At 43.7% G+C, this 14,602-nt stretch overlaps 3 protein-coding genes across 3 annotated transcripts; all 3 read right to left on the reverse strand.

The window, feature by feature from the left end:
* Positions 1-11: 11 nt before the first annotated feature.
* Positions 12-733, reverse strand: LOC128731269 (cystatin-like protein). The gene is made up of 2 exons (XM_053824376.1): positions 603-733; positions 12-511 (listed from the first exon to the last, which is right to left on the reverse strand). Exon 2 carries the CDS (start codon positions 503-505, stop codon positions 209-211), a length of 297 nt encoding a protein of 98 aa, XP_053680351.1. The 5' UTR covers positions 506-511; positions 603-733; the 3' UTR covers positions 12-208.
* A 395-nt stretch (positions 734-1,128) lies between these two features.
* Positions 1,129-11,483, reverse strand: LOC128731580 (uncharacterized). The gene is made up of 9 exons (XM_053824710.1): positions 11,067-11,483; positions 8,504-8,557; positions 5,276-7,789; positions 4,934-5,124; positions 4,182-4,865; positions 3,797-4,105; positions 2,733-3,068; positions 1,883-2,671; positions 1,129-1,812 (listed from the first exon to the last, which is right to left on the reverse strand). Exons 1-9 carry the CDS (start codon positions 11,229-11,231, stop codon positions 1,365-1,367), a joined length of 5,490 nt encoding a protein of 1,829 aa, XP_053680685.1. The 5' UTR covers positions 11,232-11,483; the 3' UTR covers positions 1,129-1,364.
* Positions 11,484-11,910: 427 nt separating this feature from the next.
* LOC128731271 (COP9 signalosome complex subunit 5) lies at positions 11,911-13,032 on the reverse strand. Its single transcript, XM_053824378.1, has 2 exons — positions 12,447-13,032; positions 11,911-12,382 (listed from the first exon to the last, which is right to left on the reverse strand). The coding sequence occupies exons 1-2, from the start codon at positions 13,003-13,005 to the stop codon at positions 11,916-11,918; spliced, it is 1,026 nt and encodes a 341-aa protein (XP_053680353.1). The 5' UTR covers positions 13,006-13,032; the 3' UTR covers positions 11,911-11,915.
* Between the last annotated feature and the right edge of the window lie 1,570 nt (positions 13,033-14,602).

Below are 14,602 nucleotides of genomic sequence, written 5' to 3' on the forward strand. Positions count from 1 at the left end.
TGCGTTTGTGATTGTCTCTCGAAGGTAAATCATTTTATTCAATTCAATTTAAGAACATTTTTTGCATCTTAATTAATTAGTATTCCAAGACTTTCTAAGGCGAGTTATTGTCAGTTTTTGAATTTAACAAGCCAATAATACATCACATCTTATAAACATAATTTCCTTCAGTATCGTAATTCCCTAGTTTCAAAAGAGATTTCAATATTCACTCCGAATGCGTTTCGAAAGTAACTTTACGCGCCTCTGCCGGATCCTTTTCCTTCAGCCAGGGTCGTTCCCACACGGTTACCTTATACTGCTGCCCAGATTCGTCATTTTCGAAAGAAATGTAATACACATAATTAATTCCAGCCACAACTTGCTTTGTCACACGGTGTAGTTTGTACGATCGACCAGCGTGATCGCCTGTTGTGGCAAGTGCCGCATTGATACGCTCTTCATGTTCCTCTTTATGAATCTCCGCCTCTTCAGTTACACCACCGCAGACAGGTTCTTTGGACATATTGCACTAACATAAATTTGTAAATTAAAGTTCAAAGTTATTCTGTTTCATTTGAAGTTGAATGTTGACTCATTGCAGTCATCTTTCTATGACTCACCGTTTGACTGGAGGTATTCTAAATAGTGTGGTATCCACCACAGTATTTCTGTATCCTTGAGATCCTTATTCCTTCGATACCGGTGTCCAAGGCCAATTTTTGGAATTGATTAACATTTTACATTCATCAAGTTGCGTAGTTTGTATAAATGCCTATAAAACAACCACTCTTTGTTTGTGAATTGACACTTTTGACAGCCTTTTGTATCTGACACTTACGCCTTCAGTTTTTAAATTTAGTCTAGCATGTACATTAAATTTTAATGTCTTTTTTTTCATTTATCAGAAGTTTTCTTTCAATACTAATAATTCATCGAAACATATTACAAGAAGCTTGCTAAATTCTAAGTAATTGATTTATGTACTGGTTTGGTGATCAATTACATATCAACAGCATGATGAGATAAGGAAGGAAATTGCGGTTATTATCGGAACCTTATGTTTTCGGCGGTTGATGCTTAACGCAATCTGTTCAATAACAGCCGGTGTGATCTATCACAACTTTGGCATAGTACATTGTACTAAAGAACCACGTGGTTATGTATCTTGTATAAGTCTGTACACATGTTAGTAGTGAACCGTATGTTCAATTTTTGTGGAAGTTCATATTCTATTCGCCAGTAGCAAAAGAAGAGTGAAGAAAACACTTTCAATCACACATTTTATTTGATCTTCTGAAAAAACGGGAGTATTGTAAAATATGGTATATATGCGTCATAAAAAAATGATTAAAAAATAGTAAATTAGATTGTGCCGTACGATCTTATGCTAGAATTGCCGACGATGCCATCTCGCTAACACCGCAAGAGTTGTCGCCACGGTATATACGATAATAGCCCTGCTCTCCCCATGAAGGCCCCCAAGAGTTCTTGATGACCCAATATGGTAGAGTTTTGTTGAACAAGGGGTATTCCTTTATGCCGTAACCTACGAGCAGCACACCGTGATCGATCGACTTTCTGTTGCAGAGCATATGCCACGGATGAGATATTCCACCTCGATAGAACTGCATGGCATTCGCGTTTAGACCGACAGCAATTGGACCGTTCTTGATCAGATACTGTGCCATAAACGTTTCGTTCTTTGGCATGTCGACAGCGCCCTTCACTTGTACGTGGCTGAGTGTCTTGTTAAATTGACACGTTTTCTGATTTTTCGCACGGTACGGGTAGTCGGTTTCCAGTTCTAGACCACCCAGTTGTTCGATGGCCCTGTTGTAAAGAAGTCAAATTAAAACCATCTCGTTCGTTGATAAACAAAAAAATCTGCAATAAGACCTACTTGAAGGCATCATCCATGTATCCACCGCCGCAACCGTTGTCTACTTTGTCGCAATCAATTAGTTCTTGCTCAGAGTACGATTCTAGTTTGTTTGTCTTGATCTTGTGTAATCCCTCGATGTTGCCGACTGCACTAAAAGCCCAACAGGATCCACAGCTTCCCTGATTCTTGACTTCCGTCACAGCACCCTGATCACGCCAATCAAACGATCTCGGCATATCACCCACATCGGCAACGTCATCCTGCGTCGCGATCGGATTGTGAATGTGATTATTTTCTTCGCGATTTGGCACAATCAAGCCCGTATGCAGTCGATACTCAGACACAGTCATATCGGCAAACTTCGTGATGCCGTACTTTGCTGTACCGCGTTCGAACTTGTTCAACTGATCGATCTTGAACAGGTTATTGCGGAAGATGTTAAACCGCATTTCGTGCTCCATAGAGTTCGCGTATCGACGGCGGTGGTGCTGCTTGAACTTCTCAAACTGATGTTTCACGTGCTCCTCGTCATCAATCTTGAGCGATCGAACGGAGCGACGTTGCGGCGTCGTAGTTGCTGGCGAGGAAGATTCCTGCGATGGTTGAGGTTTGATTTCCGGTTGCTGTTCTGTGTCGTCATCTCCCGTGCATTTCACGTTGTATTTGCGCTGATCCTGCGACTCCAACCATACACGTTCCCAGATGGAAATTTTGCACACAATATCTGGCTCCGTCGTTACACGGAATGTGTACTTATACAGTGATCCAGCGACTTGCTGCGTGGAACCGGCCAAAATTTCAAAATCACTGAACAAAAAAAAACAAAACAGATTGTGAAAGTTATCCGCAAATGCAGCCTGAAACGTACTTGTATGCCTTTGATCGTTCCGAGTTATACAACACCATTCCGGCTGCAATTCGCTCCACGTGCGATCGATCTTTCAGCTCTTTAGCAGTCAGATCGTTTGACCCACCAGTCTTTTTAGCATGACGGCGTTGGCGCCGTTGATGATGTGTTTCTGTCGCATCAGGGCAGGAAACGGTGTATTTGTATGCATCCGTTGGATTTTTCTCCTCCAGCCAGGGGCGCTCCCAGGAGGACAGTTTGCACAACTTACTGCCTCCATCAACGTCGAATTCGACAGCATACTTGTATATCTTACCAGACACTACCTGCACGGTACCGCTAACGATCCGAGCATTGCTGGCGGAAATGAATGAATGCAATCGTATTAATTTTGTCTTACTTCACCTTCCCTGATGTATTGAAAAGTAAACATGCCCATTCGAAATACGACAAAATACACAAAACAAGAACTTCTTATTTTATCATTTACATTTGGGGTGATTCATTTAATTTTAAAAAGTAACTACTATTCACTACTAACAAAAACGTTCTTTCCATATGTTTTTACGATACCAAAAGATACATACAATACAACATATTAAACTTTGTATAGTTTTTGCATAAGTTGGGATATATATATTTACGATACTTTTGCAATCGCTATTTCAGATTTTTCAAATATTAGTACCACCCGACATGCACCATCTTCACAAAGAACAATTTCAGTACGTAGTTACCTGAAGCTAGAATTTTGTAATACTTCAAAGTAATTCAAGAGGAATGAAGCACACTGATGTGGGTTAGTAGCTAGTTAGTTAGATTAGTCAGTGTAAATGTTGAGTAGTAGTGTATTTATTTTATTATTAGTTTTTAGAGAAAATAGTATTAAAGTGAGTTAGACAGCATCCGTAGGTCAGGTTAATATTTGTAACGTTTATGAATACTGTCATCAACCTGCTGATTATTCGTTCTTATTCTGTGCTAACCATTGCTTCTAGTATGCCTGTTTGGAGCCATGTCTCATGCGAATGTATTTGGATTCTGTAAGCAGGAATCCCTAATCGCGCCGAACGGTTTGTACTTACGGGGATCCTTTGGGTCCACCATTAGACACCAAAATTTTATCGACTCGCTGGATATGTTCATTATCGGTTAACTCCTCCTGCGTCAGAGAACGGGAGCCACCTGAAACCGAGCGACGACTGCGTGCCTTAGAGGCAGCTGTTTCCTTCTCGCAATCGTACGAATAAATGTAGGCATCTTTGGGCTGCGATTTGGCCAACCAGACGCGTTCCCAGGATGACAATTTGCAGATTGTGTTGTCGTGCTGAATATAGTAGACAAATTTCATGCCGGCTACTACCTGGCTGGTTGCGTTAAGGACCTTGAACGAACTGAGAAAAATGATCAAATACATCTAGCTCGTTAACATTCCATTCTGATATATTGTGAAATAATGTTTGCACTCACCTTCCACGTGTTACCCCATGGAACGATAGAATCTTGTTGATTCGCTCCTGATGCTCAGTTTTGCCATATTCTTCCGTTGGCAACGTGTCGGCACAACCGAAACACGAGTCACGCTTTGTTCGTTTCATGCTGTCCGGACATTCGAGCGAAGCCTTAAAGGCTTCCTCCGGAGCCTTTTCCTTTAACCAAGGCTTCTCCCAGACAGTGAGTTTGCAGACGCGTTTCGATTCATCGTCCGGGAATGTCAAGCGATAAGTGAACGATCTACCGGCAACCAGCTGCATGGTTGCCCCAACGATCTTCACCTTACGCTCTTGTCCGCTTCCATCGACGAGTGCGGCCTGCTTTTGTAAGCCAGTTCGAACGCGATCCTGATGCTCTGCCTTTGCGAACTCCTCCGGTGTCAGCTCCTGCACCCCACCGGATTTAGGGACCTTGTTGAGCTTTTTCGGTGGTGCGGTAGGCACGTCACGTCTCCTACGACGACGGCTATCTGCTTTCTTATCGTCTTGGCAGTCAAAGTCATATTCCGGCTTGTCTCCGTTGGGAGCAGATGGAAGTGGTGTGAACACCTTCACATCGCACGTACTATAATCCTGCTCGCCGGCATCCTTCAAAGCGATTTTGTAACGGTGGATGGTACCGGCGACGACCTGTACGGTACCGTAAATAATCTCGAAGTTGCTAAAAGCAAGCGTTAACGTGCGTTTCGACAAACCCCCAGCTAGTCTTGTTAGACTTACGACACCTACCTATGCTTACCGTTCTCGTAACCGACCAGTCCCAAACGGATACGTTCATCGTGCTCCGGATCGGTAAGATCGACGGGAGTTGCTCCACCAACAAGTCCACCACCTAAATAGTTGGAACGCTGTTTTTGACATTTAGATTTGGTTAGTTGCACCTGTTCGGAATCATTTACATTTGCTTTAAATACATGTACCTGTGGAATAGGAAAACAAAATAAAAAGGATATTTCAGTGTACGTCGTAGAAGTCATTTAGAAAAACAATTGAACAAGAACAGTATTATTGGTTTGTGTGCTTCAGACACACGCTCGTTTCGGCACTTCTTAATGCATGAATGCTAATTACCTCAAGGGTACACTGTTTGGTAGTGTCTGCCATAAGTAACCCTCGGCATGCCACCGCATGTTTGCTCTCCTCTTCCGCGCAGTGCGAGTTAGCCGTCAGCACACGCAGCACATAGGTGGTACGGGTCTGATCGGACCGTTGAGCCACCTTCCGTGCATCAAGTACTTCCAGTAATATCCGCTGATAGAGATCCGAATCCATTTGATCTAACCGCTTAATTGCTTCGGAAGCGATGATCTTCATCTGCGCTTCTTGCTCGGCAACTTCCAGATTAATTGCGTTTATCTCGGGAGACAGATTGGAATTTCGCTTTCCCCTGTTATTGTACGATGATGAAAGATGGTGAGTGGACGAAAATCCCCGTTTTTCACGTCGGTATCCGTCGTCGGCATTCAATTGTTTCGTGAGCTCATCTTTCGTCAGTATCGTGGGCACTGTTCCGTCATCTTCGTCTGAATCCCCGAAAGCCATCGTTACACGCTCGATTATTGGTGCATGTGGGTTGGATTGTTTGCTAGCTTCAGACAGTTCTATATCATCTCGAGCGTTGTCAGCGTGCTTTTCTTGTACTTCTACAGGAACATCGTCCATGGCAACGCTACGTTTTCCACGGTAATGGCCATAGTAGTACGGAGGCCGCGGATAGTATGGATTATAGTACGGATTGTAATAACCACCGCCATAGTACCCGCCACCATAATAACCACCGCCGCTGTGCGACCATCCTCCAAAGCCACCTGAATGGCCACCGAAATATCCACTGGAAAAGTCTCGCTTATTTCGTGGCAGACCCTCGTCCGCATTAAGCTGTTTGGTGAGCTCCACCTTAGAAAGCTTCTCGTCTTTGTTCTCGTCTTCGTCGGCCTCCGAAGTGCTGCGATCCTTTTGCTTTTTTTTTGTCGCTGGCATGAGGATCCTTGCTTCATCGCTCTCCGTCGATGAAGAAGACGTGTCACCTCCCGTCGCAGGAACGGTTTTCGCTGTAGTGGAGTCCATGATCACTTTGGCAGTGGTTGGGGAAACGTTTGAGTCAATATCAACGGTGGAGACGGTGGTGTCCAACGTGGAGCCATCTTCATCATTTGCCATCGTATTTAAGGCTGGATTCTTTTCAGGTTCTTCCGGAGCATTTTCGCGCTTGTTTCGAGTTCGGAACACCCGCTCGAAAGAGGTGGCATGTTTCTTGACACGTTGAAGCCCTTCTTCTCCGTTAAGTTCCAAGGCGAGCTGCTCCTTGGTAAGGATTTGCTGATCGTTTTCCTCTTCATCCGAATCACCACTGCCGCTTATTGTGACCGTTGGAGTGTCGGTTTTGGGTGGCTGCAGATCTACGGTCAGCAGCAGTGGTTGTCTCTGTTGTGTTTCGTCGCTTTCTTGTGAAGATTGTTCGTCATGCCGGTAACTCGATGCGACAGGACGCGTCGGATTCATAATACGGCTTGGCATTACATTTGTGTTGTCTCGTACAACGAAAGCAGCCGTATCAACGTTCGCATCGCCTCCGTTCGTCAAGCGGTAGTAGCTATCGATGCTGGCTTTCACCTTTTGTAACAGCGAATCAAACACCGGCCGGTACTTAAGCTGCACATCCCGACCACCTCCATTGGCAATAACCTCATCGAGCGCTTTCTGAATTTCCTGATGCGTTTTAAACACCTCTTCAAACGTCGACTGCACCTGCTGATCCAAAGGCGGTAGCGTTGTAGCCGTCATAGTCGTTGTTGTAACGGATGGTGTTGTCGTTTCCGAAAGTCCTGCTTGATTAGATACAGCCCGTATCGGTACGATCGTTTCCTCGATCACTTCCGCTCTATGGGAATTATCCTGTTGCGACAAACGACTGCTTGGTGGTTTATTCTGCAGGGGAGCGCTCGCGATGCTGAACAACTCATCGATGGCACTCTTTGCGGCATCACTTAATTCTTCGCTTTCAGTGGTGCTGCTAGCTGACGATCCACTCGAGCCCGTAGCTTCTTGGGCACCATCGCTCACTGGGGACACTGTGGACGTAATTTCCAGTACTTCTACTTTTTCGATGATTATCTGTCCTTCCAGTTCTTCCAATCGCTCTGGGGTTGGCTCGCCAGCCTGTCGTAGGTTCGCATCGAAAATCGGGTTCAACCGGGTGACAGTTTCCTCTACGTACGGTAGCGCACCGTCTGCGCCATTATTCGCCCCAGAAGATGAGCTACAGTTCGAATATTCTAACGAGCGATACTTCTCACCGTACTCTGTCGTGATCCAGGGCTTTTCAAGGATCACTAACCGGCAGATGTAGTTCTGAGAGGTAGTTTCGTCTTGGGCGCTGACGACTAGTTCGAATCGCACGCCCGCCACCACCTCACGTATGGCCGAGAGAATCTCAATGAATTTATACTCCTGTGGCAGAAATTTCGAGGCAAGATAGGACAGACCATGGAACGTTGGTCGCAGCTGCTCCTTTCCACCAAGCGCATCTTTGTGTATGGCTACGATGCCTCCTTCATTACTTCCGTTTACTGTCGAGGGAGCATCCTGACGAGGACAAACATTGCATCCACATTCATGTATCAGCTTCTCGGGTGAATAAATTGATTCGTCGCACGGACTTGTTAGGCCGAATGCTACCTACATACATACAGACACACATACACCGTGATGGAACCGTTTCACCCAGATTATGATCCTCGATAGTTGTCACTCCAGTATGCGGCCAGAGAGAAAAGATGTAGGTTGGAGCAGCGTGGAAAAAAACTACTTATCCCATAGTGGTTAGCACTGTTGTTGTGTGGTTTATGCGTTATTTATTATGAGCATGATGATTTCCCAGCAATTCAATCCAAGAGTTGCGGATGAACAGAACATACCGATGATTGGGATTGGAAGAGGAGAGCAAGTTTACGGCGTATGCGGCTAGGTTACAGACTGGCCAGTGACTGTCAATAATGCAAGATAGTATATACCATTCATACAGGGTTTAATTCATTAATGGGTACCGATGAAACCAAAGCGATCGCTTCTACTGAAAAGAACGCAGATTGGGGTCGCTTATTCAAACAGTCGTGGGTAGGTCGTCACATGCATAGAGTTTTCGCGAGTACAATTATATTTTGAAGCAAGATGTGCCATCAAATTTTGACTCTTCATTCTCATAATTTCCCTTTTAATCTAAATGGGACACTATTAAAACAATTTTCCCGTTTTATCGCATTCCGCATGCAAAGACGAAACGTAGTGCTGTGAACTTACAGCCTGCTCTTTGACGAGCTCGTGCTCCAAGCGAAGCCCGGTGGTCAACAGGTTCTACGGAAAGTAAGGAACAACGATTCGACAACGATTAAAGGCGTTTTTTAAACAACTGTTCGTTCTGCAACAATATCGCACGGTAGCTTGAGCGGTCAACACCTTATCACCAAACCAACATGTGTAATTCGGAATCGTTCCGGATGCGGTTGGTGATTTAAAAATTGCTCGCAAACTTGCGACAACCAGAACAGAAATGGTGTGTTGAAAGGATTGAAGCACCCATTCCCACGGCTCATATATAAAAATGTAGGCATCATTTCTAAATTACTCGTAAAGACAGTCTCTCCGCAGGGTGCGCTGCGACTTCGAATACATCGGGTTGCGCCAATAGGGTACCGGTCAGTTGCAAACTAGGCCATTTCCTCGTCGACGCAGTCATTCGATGAAACAATTACAATCTTGTTCAGCTTGGACTGAACGGGCGTTATTGTAGCGTAGGGGAGGGCTTTTACAAACTGTATTATCGCCAATCAGCAGAAATTAAAAAACCAAACAAACACACACACACACACACACACATTCGCTATTTTCTAGCCACCACACGCTCAGCAGTCGCGGGTTCTCGATTAGCTAGCATCAAAGTGTTGACGTACTGCCCCTGATGGAGCGCATGGACACGGTGATAAGCGAAAATGTCATCAAACGTACGTTGTTTTCGGTCGTAGTAGTCATTGGCGGGAACCGTAGGGCAAGCTGTCAAGGCGGAGATGTTAATTTCAAACTGAAACCTGTCGATGGATGCAGCCATCTCCAACGACAGCAAGATACAGCCGAACAAAGGCATTTGCAGCAATGGATTTGAGAAAGCCGACGGTTACGCGTCAATATTGCCCATTGGTCACAGAATCTTTGTCTCGTTTGCTTTGTCCAAAATGGTCAGTATGCAACACGCTGGGGGTGTTGAATTTTGCTATTAATAATTGCAAATCAACGATGACGAATAATCGGAAGCAGCAAATGAGATCAGGTGTAAAGCGGATAGATAAATGCTGTTTAAAGTACCATTTTGCAGAAGCTAGCGTATAGAGAAAGAGAAGGGTTTATAAGTGAAGCATTAAACAACATTTGCTTTGTAATATAAGAGCATATTTGCCAACAGTCTGTTGTTTTTTTGTATGCAAAGTCGACTAGCGTCTTTCAAGGTGTGATGGTCTTGAAAACCGGTTACTAGCCTCAAACAGTGCTACGAACAACGCAATGACCACGAAAGAACGGATCGGTGACTGTGTTCCCGTGCGAAACGGATCAGATTGCACTGTTTACTGCGTCGTACAACCCGATCGGTAACCATTCTTGTCCAATAGGGATTGGGAAATTAGTCAGATCTGAACGAGATGCGGACAATGCCTTTTTCGAGACATGTCCTTCATGTATACTAACATACAAATTGCTCTCTAAATTGGACGGTGAAATCATGAAGTATCAAATTTCCTCGACCGAATTCCAATGCTGCAGGAGATCAAGATGCAACACCGCGAATGCGAGAAAGTGTAAGATTATATCGTTTAATATAGATTTGGAGCTGCTAGCCAAACCAAATATGATGGGAGCCAATTTTCATTAAAAAAAATGCACAAAAGAAACCAGATTCGTTTTTGTTAATGTTCGTGATTGCCATAAGTGGCGATGTGCAAAATAAAAAGCGTTTTTACGAGCCCATCAAAGCATGTTATTAAATTCTGAACAGGAAGCGATCACTATTATCACTCGACAGTCACGTTTTATGACGTGAGGTGCCAATTGGTATGACGCTTCAAAAGTAAAACATTTTGTTTCGTTCTCTGCAGGAAATTGAACGAGCCAAGAGCTAATGATTACGCGATATTTATGGATATGAACCGTAAATTACTGTATCATGTGCCTGCCGATGCAACACGTTACATTAATAACTGAAACAGGATGATTTCCCCCAATATACTTTGCGCCATTCAAATCGTTTCAGCTGTGATAATAACGCTTCAAAAGTCATTCGCAGCTAGCCGGCTGGTAGACCTTCGTTGGGAAGGTTTTTTTTTCTCGTATGATCACTCGAACAGCCACCACCATGGGTTGTAATCTTACCGACCGGGAAATGTTGTACCTCCCGGTCACCAGTGCTAGCGATCGTAGGGGGAGCGAGAGACTTGATCATGAATTGATCAGCGCAGTGAAACTGATGTTTACATAACACAACACGCCGTCTATCGGTTCCATTTGAACTGAACAAGACGCGAACGGACGCGAACTTGATGGTAAAGGCGGGGAGGAATCGTGTCACTGATTGCGATGCGCAAAAAAAATGAAACGGCCTGCCACATCCCAAACGCCAGCATTTGATCATCTTTGAGAGCTTCTTTGGCGAACAAAGAGAGAAAGCAACCGTGGAAGCCGCCAAGCATGAGCTCATTTTTCGGTGCTCCAGACCCCGAATTATCCAACATTGTCGTTCTGAGCCAGGTTAGTCGAAAACGATTTGTTGATAATTTGTTCATTTGAAGCTAAGTACGAATTTTGACTACTGACTTACCTGCACTCCATCGTCGGTTCCTTCGGTTTGCCCGGTGGCCTTAGAAACGGAATCTCCATCGGCGGTAGGATTCGGTTGCTCCTCGGAATGGACCACCGTCAGCAGTAACGCCGTCGTCGATAGCAGCAGCAGTAGCTGCGGAAGGAAACGCATTCTCCACCTCATTCGTTGCACGTACAGTACGAGGAATTGCTGCACTGATTACTGCGTATTATTGCATTCGTTCTTTATTGCGTGAGTTCACTTTTCTGCTTGATTGAACACTTCACAAAACTTCTGCTTCACCTTGATTACACAAGAACAAAAAACAATTAATACCGGTTATCTTTCAGATGTTAGAAACACGCGCGTCTGTTAACTAAGCTCAAATCACAAACCTATACGACACCAGCCTCGCTATTTGCAAAATGTACTCTGCGGTTTGCGACTCAAACAGTTTTAAATAAATACTCGCTTCTGACGTTTGGTGTTGTATTTTTGCTCATCAGAATTACACACTGTAAGGTTGGTTTATATAATTTGACAGTTGTTCGTTTGATTTTAAAGCGCAAATATTTTTCATCAGTACAGTAGCGGTTAGTTTTTTGTAGCATAAAGTGAAATTATTTTTGATATTAGTCTAAAAACATATATTTAAGTTTCTCTTACAGCGATTAAAGACAATCACCTAGTCAGCAACTTTTACACGAGCTGCATCTGATTTACGACATTTTTGTACTTCATTTAAAGTAGTTTAGCACATTTATGTTAATGCCATCCAAATTCCTTACATACGTTATGAATTGTTTCAGTCAATGATAACGGACCATTTATTGAGAAATTCAGTACATTTAATTAAGAAGCATGAGGTTAAGACGATTTTTCAGCACCCTTGGCAGCTGCACCGGTATTTACCGTGTTAAACAGCTTATGCTTGGCAATCTGTGCCATTAAACCGTGGATTAGCTCAATTGAAGTGCGGCTGCAGTCACGACTTGCCTTGGAAAGCTTATCTTCCGTTCGTTTTTCATTCGGATCGATTGAACCGCTTGTCATAAACTGACCCCGTCCAAGACTGGCCTCGCTCAGCTCAAGTTTTTCAGAAAGATCCAAAATCTGCCTAGTAGTGTAGTCCGGATTGCTTAGCAGGCCGGAACTACCGAGTGTGTTCATCCAATACTTGTTCCACAACGAATCCAACAACTTACGATCCAGTGCTGATTTGAAATAGGTTACGTCGAGCTGATAGTACTGCTTGCAATGCACACCAAAGTCTTCTATTTTGCTCAAGGGTATGGTTTGGTACTCGGATGGTTCTTCGTTCGGTGGTTTGTATCCTATGAAATTTGATCGTGAGAACTTTTAGTAAGCGAAGCAGCTAAGCGCTTTATAGATACCAACCTTTTGGATAAGTTCGAAAGGCTCCGAGACAAACTTTTCCAGCCGACACGGTCCTAACAGGATCGATCACGATGGCCACAAAAGGTTCCTGGTAGTTTTGGTTCAGCATTTGCGTATTCACGTCGATACCGGATAACCAGCAACCGTATCCCGGATGGCTGTGGTACCATCCGATTGCGTTCTCCATACGTCCAACTTCCTTAGCTGATTCTATGTAGGCTGCCATGTACTCATACGCCTGCGATTGTGCGTTGACGCGCGTTTCGGTGCCTTCGACCGGCAAGGCGAATGCGTCCATTACTACCATTGTGTCGTCCACTACCTTCCCCAACAGCAGTCCCATAACTTCGAGCGCTCCACCAGAACGTGAATGTGTTACCATTTTGATCAGTGCCAAAGCCGAAATTTTTATGTCTTTAAAGAAGTTCGGATCCTTTTCCCATGGCCGAGCCGTCAGAATGCGCTGCTGCTGCTCGCCGTCGTAGCGAAATATTTCATCACTAGGTGGAAGAGTAATGATGTTGTTCTCCAACTCCCAGGTTTTTCTAGCCATCTCCATGTTTGCAATGTTTTTCGAACTAGGTTTAGCAACTAAGACTGAATTACTGCTACAATGAAATATATGTTGTTTTATTCACCGCTTCACATCAAGACTGTTGTCAACAAGAAGTTGTCAAAAATCTGCTAGCATGATGTTGAAGGTAAGGTTAGCTCAAAAACGCGTTTGCAGTACTAGAAGCAATCGAAAGAAATACAAATTAGTGGAAAACCGTTATAATGGTAGTACACTATACTAAAAAGCCACATATGGGTGCATTTGTTTTCTATACACTAATTATATTGAATGCATCGGAGCATGAGCATATGTATAATATGTATAATGAAAAAGTTTCTTCAAGAATGTTAATCTTAAAGAATAATGCTCATTACAGCATAAAGCTGGATTTGCTATGCACTTTGAAGCACGTTGCGATCTGATGGAGTGATCATGATTGATAACAATTCATACGCATGTGTATATATCTCGCGTAGTAATGCCCTTTTTAGCATACATTTTTTACACGTAGTAAAAACCGCGCAATAATACGCTGGATTAAGGTTAAATAAAGCAAAAAAAGTTGCCCCGCCAGCAACGATTCTGCAGCGTAGAGAAAAGCTATTTGCAAATATCCTGTAAGGTACACAAGTATCTGAATGAATCATCATTGACAAAGCAACGAAAGAAACAATCTGCATGCGATGCAGCAGCGAACCATTTAGAGAAGAAGTAACTCCAAATGGTCCTTTCGATCATGCAAATTAAACTACGAGGAAAATACCGACAAAAAAGGGTAATCATGTCGTTGCACCGCTTTCGGTGGGAGTGACATTGATGGATGGGATGTGAGAAAAGTGTTTGGAGGATAATTTTCTTGTGCAAGACGAAGCGAACCTCATAGACAAAACGAGAAACACGGCAGCAAAAAGAATCACGCACCAAAACACTCGCCAAATGTGTTGGATAAATTTGGTTAATTATCATGAATTAAGCTTGCTGATGGAGATTTTGTTTGCGCGGTTTTGAGACTGGTGTGTTAAGCGACTTGCTGGCGATGATTTATGATAAACTGCATATTAATCACCCATCACACGATGTGGTATCAATTCCATGGTACAACATTTCGATTGATGTGCAAATTCCCCAGAAGGCAAATTGAATTCAGCAATAAACTAAACTGAAATACCTTACCATACCGGGCAAGTATTCTTTGTTCGTTGGTAAATACTTTTGGTTATTGGAAAATGAGATTAATCATTTTTCGAAGCACTACAGTTAAAAAAAAGAGCGAAACATAATCCTCGCCCATTCAACCGACGGCTAAATTTCAACTCACCCGCAGAGGCGAGCCACAAAACAGGCGTGTTTGTATCTATCTTTTATCGAGACGCTTAGAACAATGGTAGTGTAAACTGACACTTGTAGCGGATTGACGGCGGGTTTCGAATTGAGGCGCATTGTTCCTTGCCTAGCTGTGAAGATAATGTACCCGCGGTATAACCTCAAAATGGCGGATCGAGCTTTTGACGCACGTGCCATCTTAGTGGGGTTGGGTAATGTCCGATGGGGTTGAAGATAGTTCAACAAAAATCACTCACTCAACAATCCATTGCAAAGG

Source organism: Anopheles nili, chromosome 2 (assembly GCF_943737925.1).
Source record: "Anopheles nili chromosome 2, idAnoNiliSN_F5_01, whole genome shotgun sequence".
Taxonomy (NCBI): Eukaryota; Metazoa; Arthropoda; class Insecta; order Diptera; family Culicidae; genus Anopheles; species Anopheles nili.